This window comes from Leptinotarsa decemlineata, unplaced genomic scaffold (genome assembly GCF_025532065.1).
Source record: "Leptinotarsa decemlineata unplaced genomic scaffold, Ldec_3_MD MMD2_tig00026328_RagTag_RagTag, whole genome shotgun sequence".
In the NCBI taxonomy this organism is placed as follows: domain Eukaryota; kingdom Metazoa; phylum Arthropoda; class Insecta; order Coleoptera; family Chrysomelidae; genus Leptinotarsa; species Leptinotarsa decemlineata.
In genome coordinates, this window is record NW_027412688.1 from 25,084,541 (window position 1) to 25,101,819 (window position 17,279).

A 17,279-nucleotide genomic window follows, 5' to 3' on the forward strand; every position below is an offset into this window, starting at 1 on the left:
AGTTCAACTCTCAATTCACTCAAAATATCGACTATGCAGTCCAAAACTAACAGTTTCTGTCATATTTCTAAAAAAAGTGACGAATACCATACGGGGCGGTTACCCACTGCTGTCAGTTTTACTTGTTCATGTGTTTCGAAAGTTATTAATTCATGGAATTTTATAGTAGTTAATAATTTATATTCGAAGTAATCGCTGTCAGAAATTTTCGGTGAGAAGCGGTTAGTATTTGGTTATTTTCGGACCATACCTCTGTGTTCCAATCGCTCTACTTATTTTTCTAGGGTCAAGTGACATGATCATTATTTTTATGCAAATCCAGTGTTGTGACTGCGCCAAAATGGATAAAATTTGGAAATGTGGGCACCTGGGCACGGGCACACACTAATTAAAAATATACAACAATCGGGCAACATTATTTTTCACCTTTGACATATTATAATTCCATATTTTTTTATTTGGGAAAAAATTGACGTAGACAAGGTTAAGAAAATTAATGTTGTTGATTAGATTTGTTCTAAGAAAGTTATTTTATTTTTTTTTTCTTTGTTCAATGTTGAAAATGAAACTTCAGTTGACTTTGAAATACAGGCACATTAAATCTTATCCATGTAAGGAGTTCAAGGGAGTTGAATTCATGATTCAGTATTTTGAATAGAAATATTAATATGTTTTGGTTTCTTTTATCGTCCAGAGACATTATTCCGAATTCATTTCTCAATTGTGTTGTTCTAACTATTCTGCAGTCAGGATATATACGATATTTTTTGTAGTACAAAAATCTCTACTTCGAAAAGTGTAGTTTGATATTCTAACCAATTTCTTATCCAAATTCAAGTTTCGATCTGACTAGTGTGTCGGTAGTACAAAATCTTTATAGCTTCTATATTGGAAAAATATGATGTTTGTTTTACTGTGAAGCCTAACATGCGGTTTGCTGATTTAATTATATTTTTTACATGGTTGGAAAAGGATGGTCTATCATCATATGCAATACCAAAGTCTTTCATAACGCTCTTTAACCCCTCTCCTTGCATCATGTAATCAAATGTTATCGGATCTATTAACCTTGTTATTCCCATAACACTGCATTTTTTTCTCTCAACCTCGTTATTCTCATAAGACTTTTTTCAGATTGAAGAAGTAGTTTATTTTTACAACTCCACTCGCAAACATATTGCAAGTCCTTCTGCAACATAACACTGTCTCTTGTCAGTTTCATTTTTTTTTATTTTGAGATCATCTGCAAATACTAAACAGCTTGAGTACTTGAGAACTGAGGGCAAGTCGTCGATAAACATAACAAAGAGTGAGGGTCCTAAATTGATACCTTGTGGTAACTTTTTATGCAGATGACCTTGTCATCTTGTCAAGGCCCACGTCGGAAAGGGTAGCTTGTAATATCCTCCAAAGTACGATGGACGTTGTTCACAGTTGGTGCCTGAGTGAGCAGATGTCTGTCAACCCCAGCAAAACTGTGATAATCCCCTTCACCAGGAGGAGAAAATTGGACGATCTAACGCCACTTTCCCTCAATGGTGAGGTCATTCCATTTGGAACGGAGGTGAATTATCCTCGATAAAAACCTCACCTGGAACGCTCACTTGGAAAAAGTTCTACAAAACCAGACTGTCCCTATCTACATGTCTATGGATTTGTGGTAAAACTTGGGGTTTAGGTCCCAAACAAATACATTGGATTTATGTGATGATTGTCAGACCAATGATCACTTATGGTGCAATTGCCTGGTGGCCGAAGGCTTTACAGAAAACGACTCAGGCGAAGCTCCCTGGCTTACAGATACAGGCTTGTCTGGCCATCTGTGGTGCCATCAATACCACCCCGTCAGCGGCCATGGAGATCCAGATCTACCTCCTCTCCACATTTTTCTGGAGAGAGAAGCTAGATGGACTGCATATAGACTTGTGCAACAGACTGTTGGTTGACACTGGAAGTCACAGCATTCTGGAAATGATCTCGAACTTAATGCCTCCAACTGTCAACTACGAACTGCTTTATAAACTACCTACTGTTCCCGAGTAGATGATTGGTTCCTCCGGGAGGAGAAAATATTAAGAGCAGATAGTTGTTGGTTCACAGATGGATCAAAAACACCTTCTGGTTCTGGTGCAGGTGTTTTCAGTCGCAGACCCAGGACAGAGAAATCAACCTGCCTAGGAACTATGCGACTGTATTTTAAGCGGAAATTTACGATATTGAATTGTGTGCGGAGAGATTGGAAGAATCCAACCTCATACACAAGTCAATAAAAATGTTCTCGAACAGTCAAGCGGCATTGGAAGCTCTTGGCTCCTACCGAGCAATGTCAAAATTGGTAGCAAATTGCCAAAAACGACTCTCCTCGATAGGAAGACTTAACAGATTGTCTCTGATCTGGATTCCTGGCCATACTAGCATGGAAGGCAATGAGGCTGCTGACTCCCTTGCAAAGGAGGGTGCTGCAAGCAGCTTCATCGGACCAGAACCTGTCATTGGCATAGCTTTACGCTTTGCCAAACAAAGATTGAACACCTGGATGGCAAGAAGATTTATGGACTTCTGGCAGAATCTTCCAGGATTGGCTCACTCCAAGGCATTTATTCACTCTTCGAAGCTTGATACCAAACAGTTGTTGGACTACAGTAGGGATGAACTATGATGTCTACTACAATGTCTTCTTACAGGTTACTGTCATTTGAATCATCATATGCAGTCATCATATGCAGACATCATATGCGACACACACTGTCGGAAGACAGTGTTTGTCGCCTGTATTTGGAAAATGATGAAACAGCAGAGCACAAACTTTGTGCCTGCTCCGCTGGGGACCAAATCAGGTTTTAGAATTCGACAGAGCCGTACCCTTACCATCTGACCTAAAAGACCACTCACCATACAAACTAATCGGCTTCGTTAAGAAGCTGGGTTTGTTTGGTCGAGTGTGAATAGGTGTGAGCCATAATAAACCCTTGCGGGTTGCGGTGGAGAGTCGAATAGACCCACTCACTTTGTTCCTAACCTAACCTAAGTTATCCACTACAATTTTTGTCTCAGATCCACATTCAATATTTTATTCGCATAATGACAATATCATACTGAAACAGATTCTGAAATATTTTGATCATTAGTGAATAAAAGGGTACATACACGGTCACGCTGTTGAAGACACTGTATATACGTTCAATATTGAAGTGATAACTTCTTATGGGAGGGTAAACCACTTTGTAACGTTACGCATCAGTATGTCTGGCTTTCCTTTCTCCTCTCTATCGTGACGGGGAATTATCTCGCGTGTGCACGAAACTTCGGTCAGTCAGTCGTGCAGGAGTAGTGTTGTGAGCAATATGTCACCTCATCGTAACACGTCGAAATATTGGAGGCAAGTCTACTAATGAGAACGGAGTTATTATTACCTAGATATAGTGTTCATTCAGTAAATGATGAAAGAAGTAATTTTGGCGATTTTCATACCCTTTATTAAGAGATGAGGTGCCATCCAAAAAAAATTTTACAACTATACAAGAATGAGTTTACATATTTGATTATATTTTAGATAACATGAGAAGAAATCTGGAACCTGTTATTTTTGGAAATCGTGTAATTACGCCTGAAAAACTGTTTTCAACACTGAAATAAGTTGGTGAACGAAAGTGAATTCTCTGTCTATCCCTCGCTCTCTATGTACACATAGTTCAAGAAAAATATGTTCAAAATATGTTTTTTCCGTTAACCAGCTATAGCACCCCTACGAACGACAACCCTCAGAAGTCAAAACTTGTGCGAGCTAAGGACTAATGAGGTCTTACCTTTTAACGTGTGATTCCTAACAGGGTTGGACGATAGCAAGTGAAAATCGAGCGTTCAGCCTAGGGCTTGAACCATCGAGTCACACATCGGCCGATTGACTGAGTGAACAAAGCACCCACGTCGAACCTCCCGGCTACCGACCGGGTGTTTATGATTATTATAAAAATCTAACCAGCAAGCACGTAATATTCTTTCATTGTGTGGAACATGTTATCCAATTTAATACTAAAGAGCCTTAGGGCGAGTGTCTTAAGACGAAACATCGGTGTATACCAGTGAGGATGGCAGTGTTCTATGTAAGTGCAATTTGTTACCATTCATTTAAAGTAGAACTCATGTGAATATCTGATTTTTATTCCACAAGGAATGTTTGAAATACAAACTGAGTAGAGAAAAGTATCTTCTGTATAATTCAGTGTTCATATACAAGTATTTGTTTCGAAAGAATTTTTTCTTTCGTATAATTCAATTTTTATATGAAAGTAGATGTTTCAGGAGGACTTTCTTTCAGTTTGTATCTGAAAGTTACTTCTTTGCATGATCTACACATCCATGTATAGAGTTACTTCCTTCCTTTCTTTGGAAGACTCCCTCGTCCTTCTTTTTTTTTGTATCAAGATGGATTAGTAGAAAGCCAAAAACTTTCTTTCCCAAAAATCAATATAGATAATTTGTAAGTTAAGTTGAATAAAAGTTACATTTAAAACGGTATAAAACAGGTTTATTACACCAAAAAGTTTTGACACACGCAATCCACAAGTCCAGTCCATTCGTGGTTCTGCTTAACACCACTCAATGAAACATATGGCGAAAAAGTAGTATTGAATCGCTAATGCTTCGTTTCTGGGCTGTGGTTTCATAAAAAAAACATCTTTGATTTCGATTATTCTATTTATTCCCACATTTCTTATAAATATATGTATAATAAGATTGTATTTATAATTTACAATAAAAACATTTCGAAGAAATAAATATCTCCAATAAAGCAGTCACATTTTCTAACATTTTCCTCAGATTCCACCAATAACCTCCATCTTCTGACACAAGTTAATGAGGCTGTGAAAAAAAAGTACTTCCAGCTTCATGATGTATAACTGAAAGGCTATTATTCATGAACTGAATTCGATTTTAACAACACAGAACAAATAGGCAACATGGCAAAAATAAGCTTAGTCCTAGAGATGTAAATAGAATGATTCCTTTTATACAACATTATAAACAATAAAAACTGTCAATATCTAGCTCATAGGAGTTGATTGTCTGGCAGATTCTTGTTTGAAAAGATAGAAAAGTTAAAATACATCCCAAACATCTTCGAATCCAAAATATTTTTTAAGAATCAAAGTCAAATACACTTCCCATCATTCTGAAATTTGGAACTCCCAGTTCCATTATGTTACAAAACATTTAAATTTATCTGTTATATTTAGTCAAAAATACTCATTTAGAATCAATTACCACACATTGCTATGAATCTGATAAATTTATAAACAATGGGTATTGTGAAAGACTAAAATTTAAACATTGAATGACTAATGATTTAGAATAAAAAAAACCTGTCTATAATAGTATGTTCATTTAGGGGGAATACATTTTCAGTTGAGTTTTTTTTTTTTGAAATTTTATCAATAAACATGAAGTCAAAAAGATTTATGATGTAACAATTCACAAAAAAATCAACATCGAACACAAAGTGTTCTATAGTCTAAACCTTCAATATGCATATCAGGGTTATACTGAAATTTGAAATTATTCATGACAATCAACAAACAACAATTTAGCTTAGTAATCAGAGTGCCTCAATTAACATTGAAAAAATAATAATAATAATTTACTTCCCAAAAAATAACAAACGAAAGTGATTTTTTTTTGGTTTTTCGATATGGTCGAGCGAGGAAACAGGGGAATTGTGCATTTTGCATTTTAAATACTTGCGAACCTAGGCAATATCAAAAATTTAGAACTAGCGGACCTTTTGTAAGTGTAAACCACTCTCTATTCACTGAACTAATAAAAAAAAATTGGATTCAAGATAACTATCCCTACCCACAGAACAGAAGATAGAAGATCTTTCATTATTATTATTATTATTATATTATCAGATTATAATTCACTTCTTTGAAGCTGCAAATACTAAATAAATTCGGAATAAAAAATAGATGAAATTATTTAGGAATGAGTGTTGGCACTTTCAGAATGTATCTATATTTTCTTCGCTCGAAAATAACAAAGAAGGTTAATATACTTAACGGTAATATACTTAACTGATTAACGGAAAAACAGATTTTAAAACAGATTTTTTTAAAGTATATTGATTACCTGATGTTACAAGTTATTAATTTATGCATGTCGTTTTATTCCATTATATTTTTTCATGGAAAATTGAGGCTAATTTCTATCCTCGGTAAATCAATGATCAGTTATGGTGGCTCAAAGTTCTGAACTTGTCATTTATGCAAGTTTTCAATTTTCAGATTTTTAATGATACAAAACCTCGTTGAATAACCACATAAAACCTGAGGCTTGTATAAAAACCAAAATTTATTGTAAAAAATTGTGCATTGTTAGGCATTAATGCAATTAACTAACTGCAAGATCTATTTGCCATGTAATATCGTGATTATTCAATAAAATTTAATGTTTAGTTAATATTTTATTTGGTCCTCGTAAGTCTCAGCTTAGATTCGCCATTGCCCAAAATCATTTTAGAATTCAAGGAAGTTAAATTTTCTTCAATTGTCTCTCAAATTCATTTCACAAACAAAAAAACAATCAACTCTTTTACATACCAGCACGAAAAATGATGTGAAAGCTGTGATCTAAGCAATGGTTTATAGTGGAGGAACTTTTTGGTGCATATAGAATTGAACTTCCCTCGACAATGAACTAGTTGAACTCCACCTAGACATCTAACCATAACCACAACAAAACGTGAGCCAAACACCAAATATGGGGATAAAAATGTTTGGTTAATACTTTTCTAACATATAATAATAACAAACATGCATTAAAACTTTAGGTGTGGCAAATGGTGAAAGCAGTTTTGAGCCTGCAACCTGGTGGCGAAATTTAGAAATAGAGGACCTATTACTAATTACGTTCAAGAGTATTTATCAAAACTAGAATGAGATAGAGGAATTGCCTTGAGATAAATTGTGAAACAAGCACTGCTATCCTTTCCTTATGTTGAAGAACTCGAAGTTGCATGTGAAAACCACTTTTTGGTCTGTGCTTCAAATCAGTGAACTTTTTTCTCTTAGACATGAATTTTCTAGATCTCTTTCTCACTTTCAGTTCAGATTATTCTAATTTTAAATCTTCTTTTTCAGACTGAAACCATTTTTATTTTCTGAATCACATAATATTTGTTTGTACTCCCGTGGGTTGGGCTATCTATCGGGCGTGTCCCCAGGAGGCGGATAGGGAAACGGCCAGGGGACTGGTGTCCCTGTCCGGGACGCCAATGTGGCCTTACGGACGGGATCACCGGACTCCTGGTCAATGGCAGAAATAAATAGGGTGAGGGGAACTAAAACCCCGCAAAAGCCTTTGCAAAACATTCCTCCGTGGACCAGCCTACCCAAGCTAAGGTGTAATGAATCGTGCCAACAACTGAATGGCCGCAGGGTGATATGCGGTCATGAACGATCCCCTTGAGGAACTGAGCGTAACCTCATTGTAATCAGCCTACCTCTGGTAATGCGGGGCTCTGCCAGAGGTGACCAACTATTCCCGTGCTACTCGTGTGGATACACATGAATGAAACAACAGAAATTAAAATCAATCCCGAGGCTGGACAGAAATGCTCACCTCAATCTAAGGCGTTGGCTGGGGATGAACCGAAAAGTCCACCCCAATCTACCGCTTGGAATGAAGCTGGACATAGCAGATCACCTCCAACAGCAAGGGCACTTTCTGCGACGGGCGCCAAGAGCTCCGCTTTGAATAAAGGTATGGAACCGGCTGCCCCTGCAGGAAAGCTCCCTCACTTGTGCACCTCCACAGGGGGAACCCCAAGAAGGTTGAAGAAGCCGTGTATTTGACCAGTCTTGGCCTACACCTGCCAAGGACAGGATGGACGATGACCTAGGAGGACAACTCCTCGGGAGGATGTACAATGGGTCACATGTGGCCTAAGTGTTGTGAGTCTACACTCACCCTCCCTTCTCTACAGACACCAGAATTGTTTGTTGTCATTTTTCAAATATCTAGGCTATGAACTTTCTCTTTTAATATAATTTTAGTCAATGAAAGTCTGAAATTCAACCCTTCTACGAAAACTATTATACATTTTTACTTCTTCAAAAGCAAAATGCAATTGAATAATGAACGTAAAAGTAAACTTCAAAACTATATCTATTGATTTAATCTCATCTCCCTATGATGCTAATTTGTTAGTGAAACACGCACTGGGAGAGCAATTTTGTTCTAGCGAGGTTGAAGTATTTTAATAGATTCATTTTACACCAGAGGTTGCAAATTCTACTAAGTAAGCTCAAAACTGTAGTATAGAGTCTGCAATTTTAAGTGACATGAGAACAGCAGTTTCTCCTAGTTTGACACTTCTGAATCTTGCATATGTATCATGGTTGACATCTACTAACGCATTTTTGATACTGAGAGTGTTGATATTATACAGGGGAATATCAAAATGGTAGCACATTTAAGTGCTAACTTAGATTGATAACAAAAAATGTTAAGTGACTTAATAGTATTGTTTAGAATGGTACGTGAATTGGCGCAGTGCCAAAAATGAAACTCCATTACATGAACATCTGACCTGATTACCGGCGTGAATTATTTATATACATGGAATTCTGTTTCAGATATTGTATTTTCAGATACACAATATCATTTTCTGGCAGCTAGATCTGCTGTAAGCGGATATGTGAATGTTTAACTCATAGCACATAGAATTTTGTAAAATATATTTTGCCACCTTTTCAATCGAAAAACGAAGTGCTTTGCACAAAGCAGTTAGTAAACTTTGCTATCTTCAAAAGACCATATTTGTTAGGTTAGGATCATTCTTTTGGTGGGCTAACTGAATTCTATTTTTTCATGATTCTGTTGAGAAAAATGTAAGTTTCAATTTTGAAAATAATTTTTACTAGATTTATTGATCAGAATGACAGAATAAATGTTTTTTACTATGCTGAGAATTCAAAAAAAAAATGCAAATGAGTGAATCGTCATTCAAATTATTCATAATACTATTGAGAAGTTGAAAACAAGGTGTGATATTGTGATATTGAAGGTGATTTATGTAAGTGGAATTTTACATCAACTACTTGTTTCGTTCAACTTTACTGTTTGTTTAAAGTTTTGTTGAGCATATTTCATTAATAATGAAAATATAAAATTAATAATTATTAAATAAAACATAATAACCAATTAGATAATCGTTATTATCTTAAAAACAACTATGAATTCAACAGAAAAAGTTGGCTTTGTGAAATGAAGTGGTTTTCTTTTCAAGAAAAATGAACTAATTCACACATCTGTTGTCACATTGATCAAAATCAAGTTTGATATTTTCTCTCACTCTCTATTCCCCAAATTTGCCTCCCATAATTTTCTTCATAAAGTTTAAACAGGGTATTCAAGTAACTTTGTGAGATTTTCACTGCACAGCTATTTTAAGAAGCTAATATATAGTAAAACAAATATTACGTTTTTGTAAACTGTTCAGTGAAGATCTCACAACAAAGTGTTATTCAAATATGTTACAGATTTCCATCAAGTATGGCCAATTCTATCACATGTATAAACAGGATAGAGTAGCTACTGATCCTCACTGGAGACTACATTGAGAATTGAGTGAATTTTTTGTGGTTTCTTTGTTAGTTTGGGTTGGATTGATCAAAACATTTTTATCTCCCATTCTTGTATTCAGATATGAGGTGGATAAAACAGTTATTCATGTTTTTAAGCAACAATCTCCATTTTCTGAAATTCATCTGATTGTTATACATAGTTAATGCGCTTTCACTTTTACACACCTAAGAATCTAATGCACCGTTATTTGAAAAAATGTTCATTCAATTTGCATTTGATTTGAGTAAAGATTGCAGAAAAAAAGTCAGTAGCTGATTGATAATCGTTTATATAGTACATTTTTTTGTTTCAGAGATTTGCAATTTTGCACCAGTTCAGTTATAAAAGACCTTCCTTATCCACAGTAATAGTTGTAAATCAAAGTCCTCTTCTTGATTTACATTTTTTCATTTGAATACCAATCTTTCTACAATTGTACACCAACTTTATTCCATTCAATTATATGAATTGCCTTCAAGTAAAAGAAAAGTCATAAGTGATGTATCACAATTTGAAGTTCCATTCCAACCTTACTAATATGGCCTATGAAGATTTTTTGACATGATACGTCATGCAGAGATATCACACACTAGCTTCAATAACGTCACAACTAAAAAGTTGGTTCTCAGAAGAAGCAAAATTATTTATATTGACTGAGTAGCCCTGAGATGAGCAACGAAAAAAAAAGACAGCTATGGTAGGAAGCAATAATAAAACTTAATGTCGACAAAGTAGAGGTAGGGCTTTGCTTCTGTATGTCATTTGAGAATCCTCAAGATTAAGTAAGCTGAATTTCATGGGCTGTGTTTATTAAAATTTGCAATTGATGAATAAAATATATGAATGAAATATGTCTAGCGGCTATCAATTCAAGCAGAATTTAGAAATAAATTCTTGTACTCTTTGTCAGAAGTAACTTCTTTTTTTGAGTTGCAACCTCATTGATGCAAGCGTGTTTTATTCTCAACCATTTTACACAATTTCAAAGTCAAATTGAACAAGAATTCTACAAAAAACTCAAGAAAACTCACTAAAATTTCTGTTTAACATCTATTAAATTTTCTTATAATAAATGTAATGTTCACAAAAATCGTTTCAGAATTCAATAAAATAGGTCTTAATTTTATAAAAACAGAATGATATAAAAGTGTGTTTTCGTGCTGAACAAAAAAAAAACAGCAAAAACATGCTCCAATATGAATAAAATATCTTACTTTTTACTTTCTCCTTAAGAATTGTTAGTTTTCTTCCTCTAACCAAACAAATATGTTTTTAAAATATTCACATAATCACAGTAATATTATATAGTATTTACAAATTGAGCTAGGACAGAAAAAGTTATTCTGTACTAATTTACCTGTGTCTCTCCCATGTGAGGCACTCCCCCAGGGGTTATGAAGTCGACAGGAGCGTTGGGGTCAGCAGGTTGGGGAATGAAAAAATTCATTTGGGGTACCGTTGGCCCTAATTTTTCCATGACAGGAAGAGAAACAGGGCCAACGGGCTTGCTATTGGGATTGAACACATCGATATAAGAGTTTTTCAAATCTGTAAAAAAAAATATTCTTTATTCAATAAGAGATATAGCATGGTCAACAAATCTTTTCTCATGAGTCATAAATTAGTGTTTTCGAGAACCTAACTTTTTTTATAGAAAAAATTGCTTCATTTGCGAAATTTACTATGGGTGCAGGAATAAATCACTCAGAATGAATAATTCCAATGGCGTACTAACTTTTTAGATAGTAATATATAAAAAAAAATCCTAATAGTTTTTATACCATTGGTAATTAAAATTTTCTGGAAGACTAATTTCATATCTTGCAATCCCTAATTATAGTAATAATAATAATAAAAATGTATTAACCATGAAAAATAAGTACAGATACAATGTTTTATACAAAATAGGAATACATACTAAGGATATAAATCAGTTGAAACTAGAATTCAGTAATTTCTACTCGGGAATAAACATCAACTGGTTCTTTCTGCACATGCAGAAAAAGACGGAGCCATATCATGTAGGATGCCATGTAGGATGCGGCCTCTTAACTTTCATTCCTAAGTGACGACTACCTCGAAGACACGTCTGCTGACGTTTTTGAAAAATTGTCGCAAATATTAGATTACTTTCGGAGATACTGTCAGGTATTTTCGACTCGGACAATGCAAGTTACTAATCTCGGTTACAGGAGGAACTGCCAACAAGTAATTGACTTAAAAATGACATATTAAAATGATTGCGTTCAAAAAACGAATGTTCTAGATAATTCAGTGAAAAGAGAACTCTTAGATTCAGCCAATATACATAAACATAATTTAAAAAAATATTTAATCGATTACCTTACAGCATCACAGGTATAACAGTGCCTTCCTTCTTATTATTGTGAAATAACTTGAACTCGAAGGTATTAAAATAATCAAAAATATCAAGAAATCTTAACTTTCCTGATAAAAACAAAAGGACTCCCTAGATAGGTACACGCAGGCAACAAAACAAGGCAATAGTACAAGAGCAGACTTCTGAAGAGGAAATATCAAAATCACAGAACTTAAAAGAGGAGAACGGAAAAATAATACATTTTATGATAATGTAAACGTTCCTATAATGGGAAATGACTTGCAGTAGGAGAGTCTGCGCATTGGCTACAAACGTTGACATTGTTGACAAATGACAGGTTTAGAAAGTCGTTTTTGTAAATGCATTGTACCGATTTCACGTGATTTTTTCATTGTTCCAATTTTATTTCGCCTCAACTCAAGTGTTGTTGAAAGTATTGGAAGTATGCCTGATCATTGTTTCATCGGGTCCTGTAGCAGCAGCGGTAATATTCCTGGAGTTCATTATTTTAGGTAAGTTGAAGTGCTTCAAGGTCAAACATCAGGCTCGGCCTGAAAATAATTGACCAGAATAACGATGGATCATTTTTGTATGATTTTTGTGCATTTCAGTTTTGGGTCCAAGAAAAAGGAATGGTTGGAGATTTTGGGAATCTCAGGAGTGGAAAATATGAGTCCCAGAAATAAGCTTTGTTCCAGGCATTTTGATTGTTGTGATATCAACTTTCCAGCTACTCCTAGTGGACGAGCCACACTCAAGAAAAACGCAGTGCCCAAATATTTCTTGAGGAATAAAAGAGCACCAGAATATCTCCCACCAGATGTCACACCCCAAAATAAAAAAATTACTGGGCAAGTAACAAATCTGAGTAATTATTTATGCAACATCATGTCTAGTATCAATAAACAATTATCAATTAATATTAGTGAAAATTGAGTATATATGCATATCAATTTAACAATTATGGAAGACAAAGTGAGCATGTGGGATAGATTGTCATAAGTCGAAGCCATTTTGGTTCAAATGGTCAAGTGAAAAGCAAATTCTGATTTTATTTTTCACTTGTAAATATCATCATTTCATACAAAATATAAACAAACTTTTCATAAGCAGTGACTATAACTAAGAGTATATCTAGTGTGATTTCAAAATAGTAGGCAATATGTTTTCAGAAATTTTGTGATATTTTGTCCTTATTCTGAGTTTTGGTCTAATAACGAAATATCTAGAATATCAACCCTGGCAACAATGTAGAGTGTTTACTGTTTTTACACCCCACTAATAACCTATAAAATCAAAAAATCCTTTTTCATTACAGGTCATCAAGTTCCACAGACAGTGCTGGATTAAAACACACTCCCAAGAAAAATAGAAGGTTGATTAAAAAAATGCATCCATATTGGTAGATTTATAAGCTAGATAATATTCTTATTGTCTAATGAATCACTTATTTTCAGTACCACAACGGAGAAAGCTAGTAGCAAACTTATAAGTCAACAGAATAAGATTAAGCAACTCTCATATAAAAACAAAATTGAAAAGCAGAAAACCAAAAGACTGAGAAGAAAAGTGAATAATCTCAAGGATATTGTCCAAGACATGAAGAGAAAAGAATTATTGAGTAGGGATGCATGCACCATACTTGAAAAATCTTTTTCTGGAGTACCCTTTGCCTTGATGAAGAGAATGCTCACAAATTCTAGAAGGGGAAAAGTGGGGAGGCAAAAGTTTGATGAAGTACTGCGAAGTTTTGCATTGACATTGCAGTTTTATTCAGTAAAGGCCTATGAATATGTGAGGAAAACATTCAATTTAGCTCTTCCTTCTCAAAGAATTATTAGAAGTTGGCTTTCAAATGTTTCTTGTGAGCCAGGATTTTCACTGCCAGCGTTTGATTCCCTCAAAGTAAAAGTGGCTAATAACAAAAGCAAAAACTATGATACAGTTTGCAGCTTGATGCTAGACGAAATGTCTATCAAGAAGCATGTAGATATTGTTGAGGGAAGAGTCTGGGGTTATGTTGATTTTGGTACAAATCTGGCATATGATGACACAACAGAACATGCATCGGAGGCATTGGTACTAATGGTGGTTGACTTGAATGGACAATGGAAATTGCCAATAGCCTATTTTTTGATTAATTCTCTCACTGGGGAAGAAAAGGCCAATATTGTCACTGAAGCTCTAATCAGACTACATGAATGTGGTGTTGTTATTACTTCCTTAACTTCAGATGGACCCAGAGTTAATTTTATAATGATCAAAGAGTTGGGGGCAAAAATACAAGATTTGGATAATATTCAACCCTATTTTTTGCACCCTGTTGATAATTCCAAAATATATATTATCATGGATGCTTGTCACATGGTTAAATTAGTGAGGAATAATTGGGCAGTTTTATTGGAATTCATAGACCCAGAAGGTGATATTGTTGATTTCAACTATGTTACAATGTTACACCAACTACAACAGCAGGAAGGACTTCGTTTTGGGACTAAACTGAAACAGGCCCATATAGAGTGGAGAAAACAGAAGATGAAGGTACCTATTACATTTTGGCATACTTTTAAGTGGGGTTTCTTTTTCTTCAGATATTTCAGATCTTTTCTAAAAAATTAAAAAAATTTGACCTTCATATTTACAAAAAATAATAATTTTTCATTTGTAGGTGAATTTGGCAGTCCAAACTCTGAGTGATAGTGTGGCTAGTGCTTTGGAGTTCCTAATGTTGGATATCAAGGATCCCACATTCAAAGATGCTGCTGCAACTATTAAATTCATCCGTCTTGTTGATAAAGTTTTTGACTTACTGAATTCAAGGAATCCAATGACAGTCAGGATGAAAATGCCTATAAGTGCTAGAAATGAAGACTTGTGGATGCCAGTTTTTGAAGACGCTCTCAATTATTGTTTCAACTGTAAAGATTTGCAGGGTAAAGAACTCATCAAGCTTTGACTATAAAATCTGTAATAGGAATATATGAAACTCACGTCAAGTCTGAGGACAGGAAATTGAAATATTTATTAACATATAAATTCAGTCAAGATCACTTGGAGTTATTCTTTTGCAGTATGAGGTATTATATTTTTACTTTTCACCAGTTTTACTTAACATCAACTCTGGTAATGAACCAAATGAAGTTTAATTTTTTATTTCAGATCCAGAAATGGTTGGAACAATAACCCATCTGCACTGCAGTTTTGTCGCAGCTATAAAAGATTACTGTTACACCACGATATTAAAAATATGACTGGAAACTGTATTGCACAAGATTCAACTAATGTGTTATACACTACAGGAACCAATAGAACAGTAATTCCTTTGGATAACAGTGATATTCATATTATGAAAAAATATTCATTGGATTTTAATGAGTCATATTTGCATGACCATGATTACAGTATGCCAATTAATCCATCTTTAAATGACCTGTCAGAAAATGTCGTAACATATGTAGCAGGATATGCTGTTGGAATGGCAATGAAGTTGATCAAATGTCCTACATGCATTGAGGCAATGCAGTCTGATTGTGATGAAAAAAACCACAGATTAGCACTTTTGTTGAGGAAAAAGTGGGGACGACTCATAATACCTTCAGATGATGCAATTAAAATATGTACAGTGGTGGAACAAAAGATAAGAAAAGTCTTGTATGTTACAGATGGAAAAATTCCAAGTGAATCTCAATTTTTCAATCATTTTGTTTTGAATGTTTCAACCGATCTACTCTACTGGCCACTATTCTCTGATTTAGACAGTCATAATAAAGAATTTTTGACACTAGCAGAAAATCATAAGTCCAGGATAATCAAGTCTTTATGCATTTCATATTTGAAAATTAGACTTTTCAATTTAGCAAAGTCACGAAGCTATGAGATTAAAGGCAATTTGATCAGAAAAAAACTGAGCAAACTGATTTTATTCAATCATCAGTAAATTTTCATCTTCCTGTCATGTAAATATCTGATTGTTCTTCCACATATTCAATAACTATATCTTTCAGAACCACAAATCTGTTGTCTACATACCAATGAGTAGATAAATATCTAATTTTAGATTCCACGACTCGGGTCAAATTAAGTTTCCACTAGACTGTAGATGTCATCAGTAACCTCTTGTCTTTTCGGTATATTATGTATAAACTTCAATGAAAATATTAATCACTTGATTGACATTAACAATTCCATTACACAACTTTGTATACAATTCTGTGATGTGTTATTGTTAGATATTATTGAATATCAAAATAATTCCAATAACATACAAAATAATCTGACATTCCAGAGACTGCATTGGAATACAGTTATGTAACGTTTATGAGATTTTTTGTAAATTGGTTAGATTTCACTCGAATTTCCATGTGCAGACTCTCAACTGGTTTGGCTGGATGACATTTTCTGTATGTTAAGTGAATGATACCACAAAAAAGTAGTTTTTTGCAATGTATAGCAATGTTTTTGATATTAGAAATTACTATCAAGTTATATTGTTTGTCAGAACATGATTATTATTTTTATTGATTTGTAATTATCACATTAAAATAAATTATTCATTACTATTAATAGTTTTATTGACATATTTGAAACCTTAAAAACTGTCGCTTCCAAGTGAGTTCACGAATTTACACCAGATTCACTTTGTCTTAGTTTTCCAATGTTTTGTAATAATATTTTGGATTCGTGATTAACGTGTTATAATTTTTTTCACTTTTCTATTAAATGATATCCTGTAATAATAGTTTAAGTTTACTCTTGCAATAGTGAAAATAATTAAATATAGCACGAAAGCAAATAAACCAACAGAAACTGCAAAACCAAGGGGCTTTCTGTTTTGGCAATTTTGTCAAAAATAATAAAAGCAATTCACAAGGAAATACACAAGTTTGGTAGGTGAACATTAGGAATTGCCTAACATTTTATCTAATATTAAATTGTAAAGTGTATAAACCAGTAATAAATTACAATATCATGGGGGCTGCACCAACGTTTCATTTGATGTTGGTAGGACAAACTTCATTGGTTTCATTCAAATGGAAAACAAGCAATTTTTTGACAACTTTCACTGACGTGGGTCCACTATTCTGATTTCTTAAAAAGATTATTTCTAAAAGTTAGGGTTATTTTAAAAATTAGTTGTTTTTTAATGATCCTTTCAAGGTATAAGGAAGCGAGTCCTCCCCAACCTATTATACTATAGATTCCAAAAGACCTTTTTCTAATTTAGCATGGCTAGATTGAGAGAGCTCCCCTATAAAACAAAAAATAGCAAAAGTACAAATATTGTGTCAATTTTATTTTCGGATTTTTCAAAGTG

General features: G+C 34.1%; 1 protein-coding gene and 1 long non-coding RNA gene across 11 annotated transcripts in view; one reads left to right on the forward strand and one right to left on the reverse strand.

Moving 5' to 3' along the window:
* The first annotated feature begins 7 nt into the window (after positions 1-7).
* Positions 8-1,276, forward strand: LOC141485556 (uncharacterized). The gene is made up of 2 exons (XR_012467282.1): positions 8-221; positions 285-1,276. It is a non-coding gene; the product is annotated as an uncharacterized lncRNA (long non-coding RNA).
* A 3,403-nt stretch (positions 1,277-4,679) lies between these two features.
* Positions 4,680-17,279, reverse strand: part of Sec16 (endoplasmic reticulum export factor secretory 16) — a 70,257-nt gene continuing 57,657 nt past the window's right edge. For 4 of the 10 annotated variants that reach the window (XM_023156227.2, XM_023156270.2, XM_023156242.2 and 1 more), the window contains 2 exons: positions 10,982-11,172; positions 4,680-6,716 (listed from right to left, as the gene is read on the reverse strand). In XM_023156227.2, coding sequence (XP_023011995.2) covers positions 6,639-6,716; positions 10,982-11,172 — 269 coding nt within the window. In that variant the 3' untranslated portion in view covers positions 4,680-6,638. Of the gene's footprint in view, positions 10,877-10,981; positions 11,173-17,279 lie in introns of all 10 variants that reach the window. The other 6 variants (XR_012467281.1, XM_023156236.2, XM_023156249.2 and 3 more) reach the window with 6 other exon arrangements.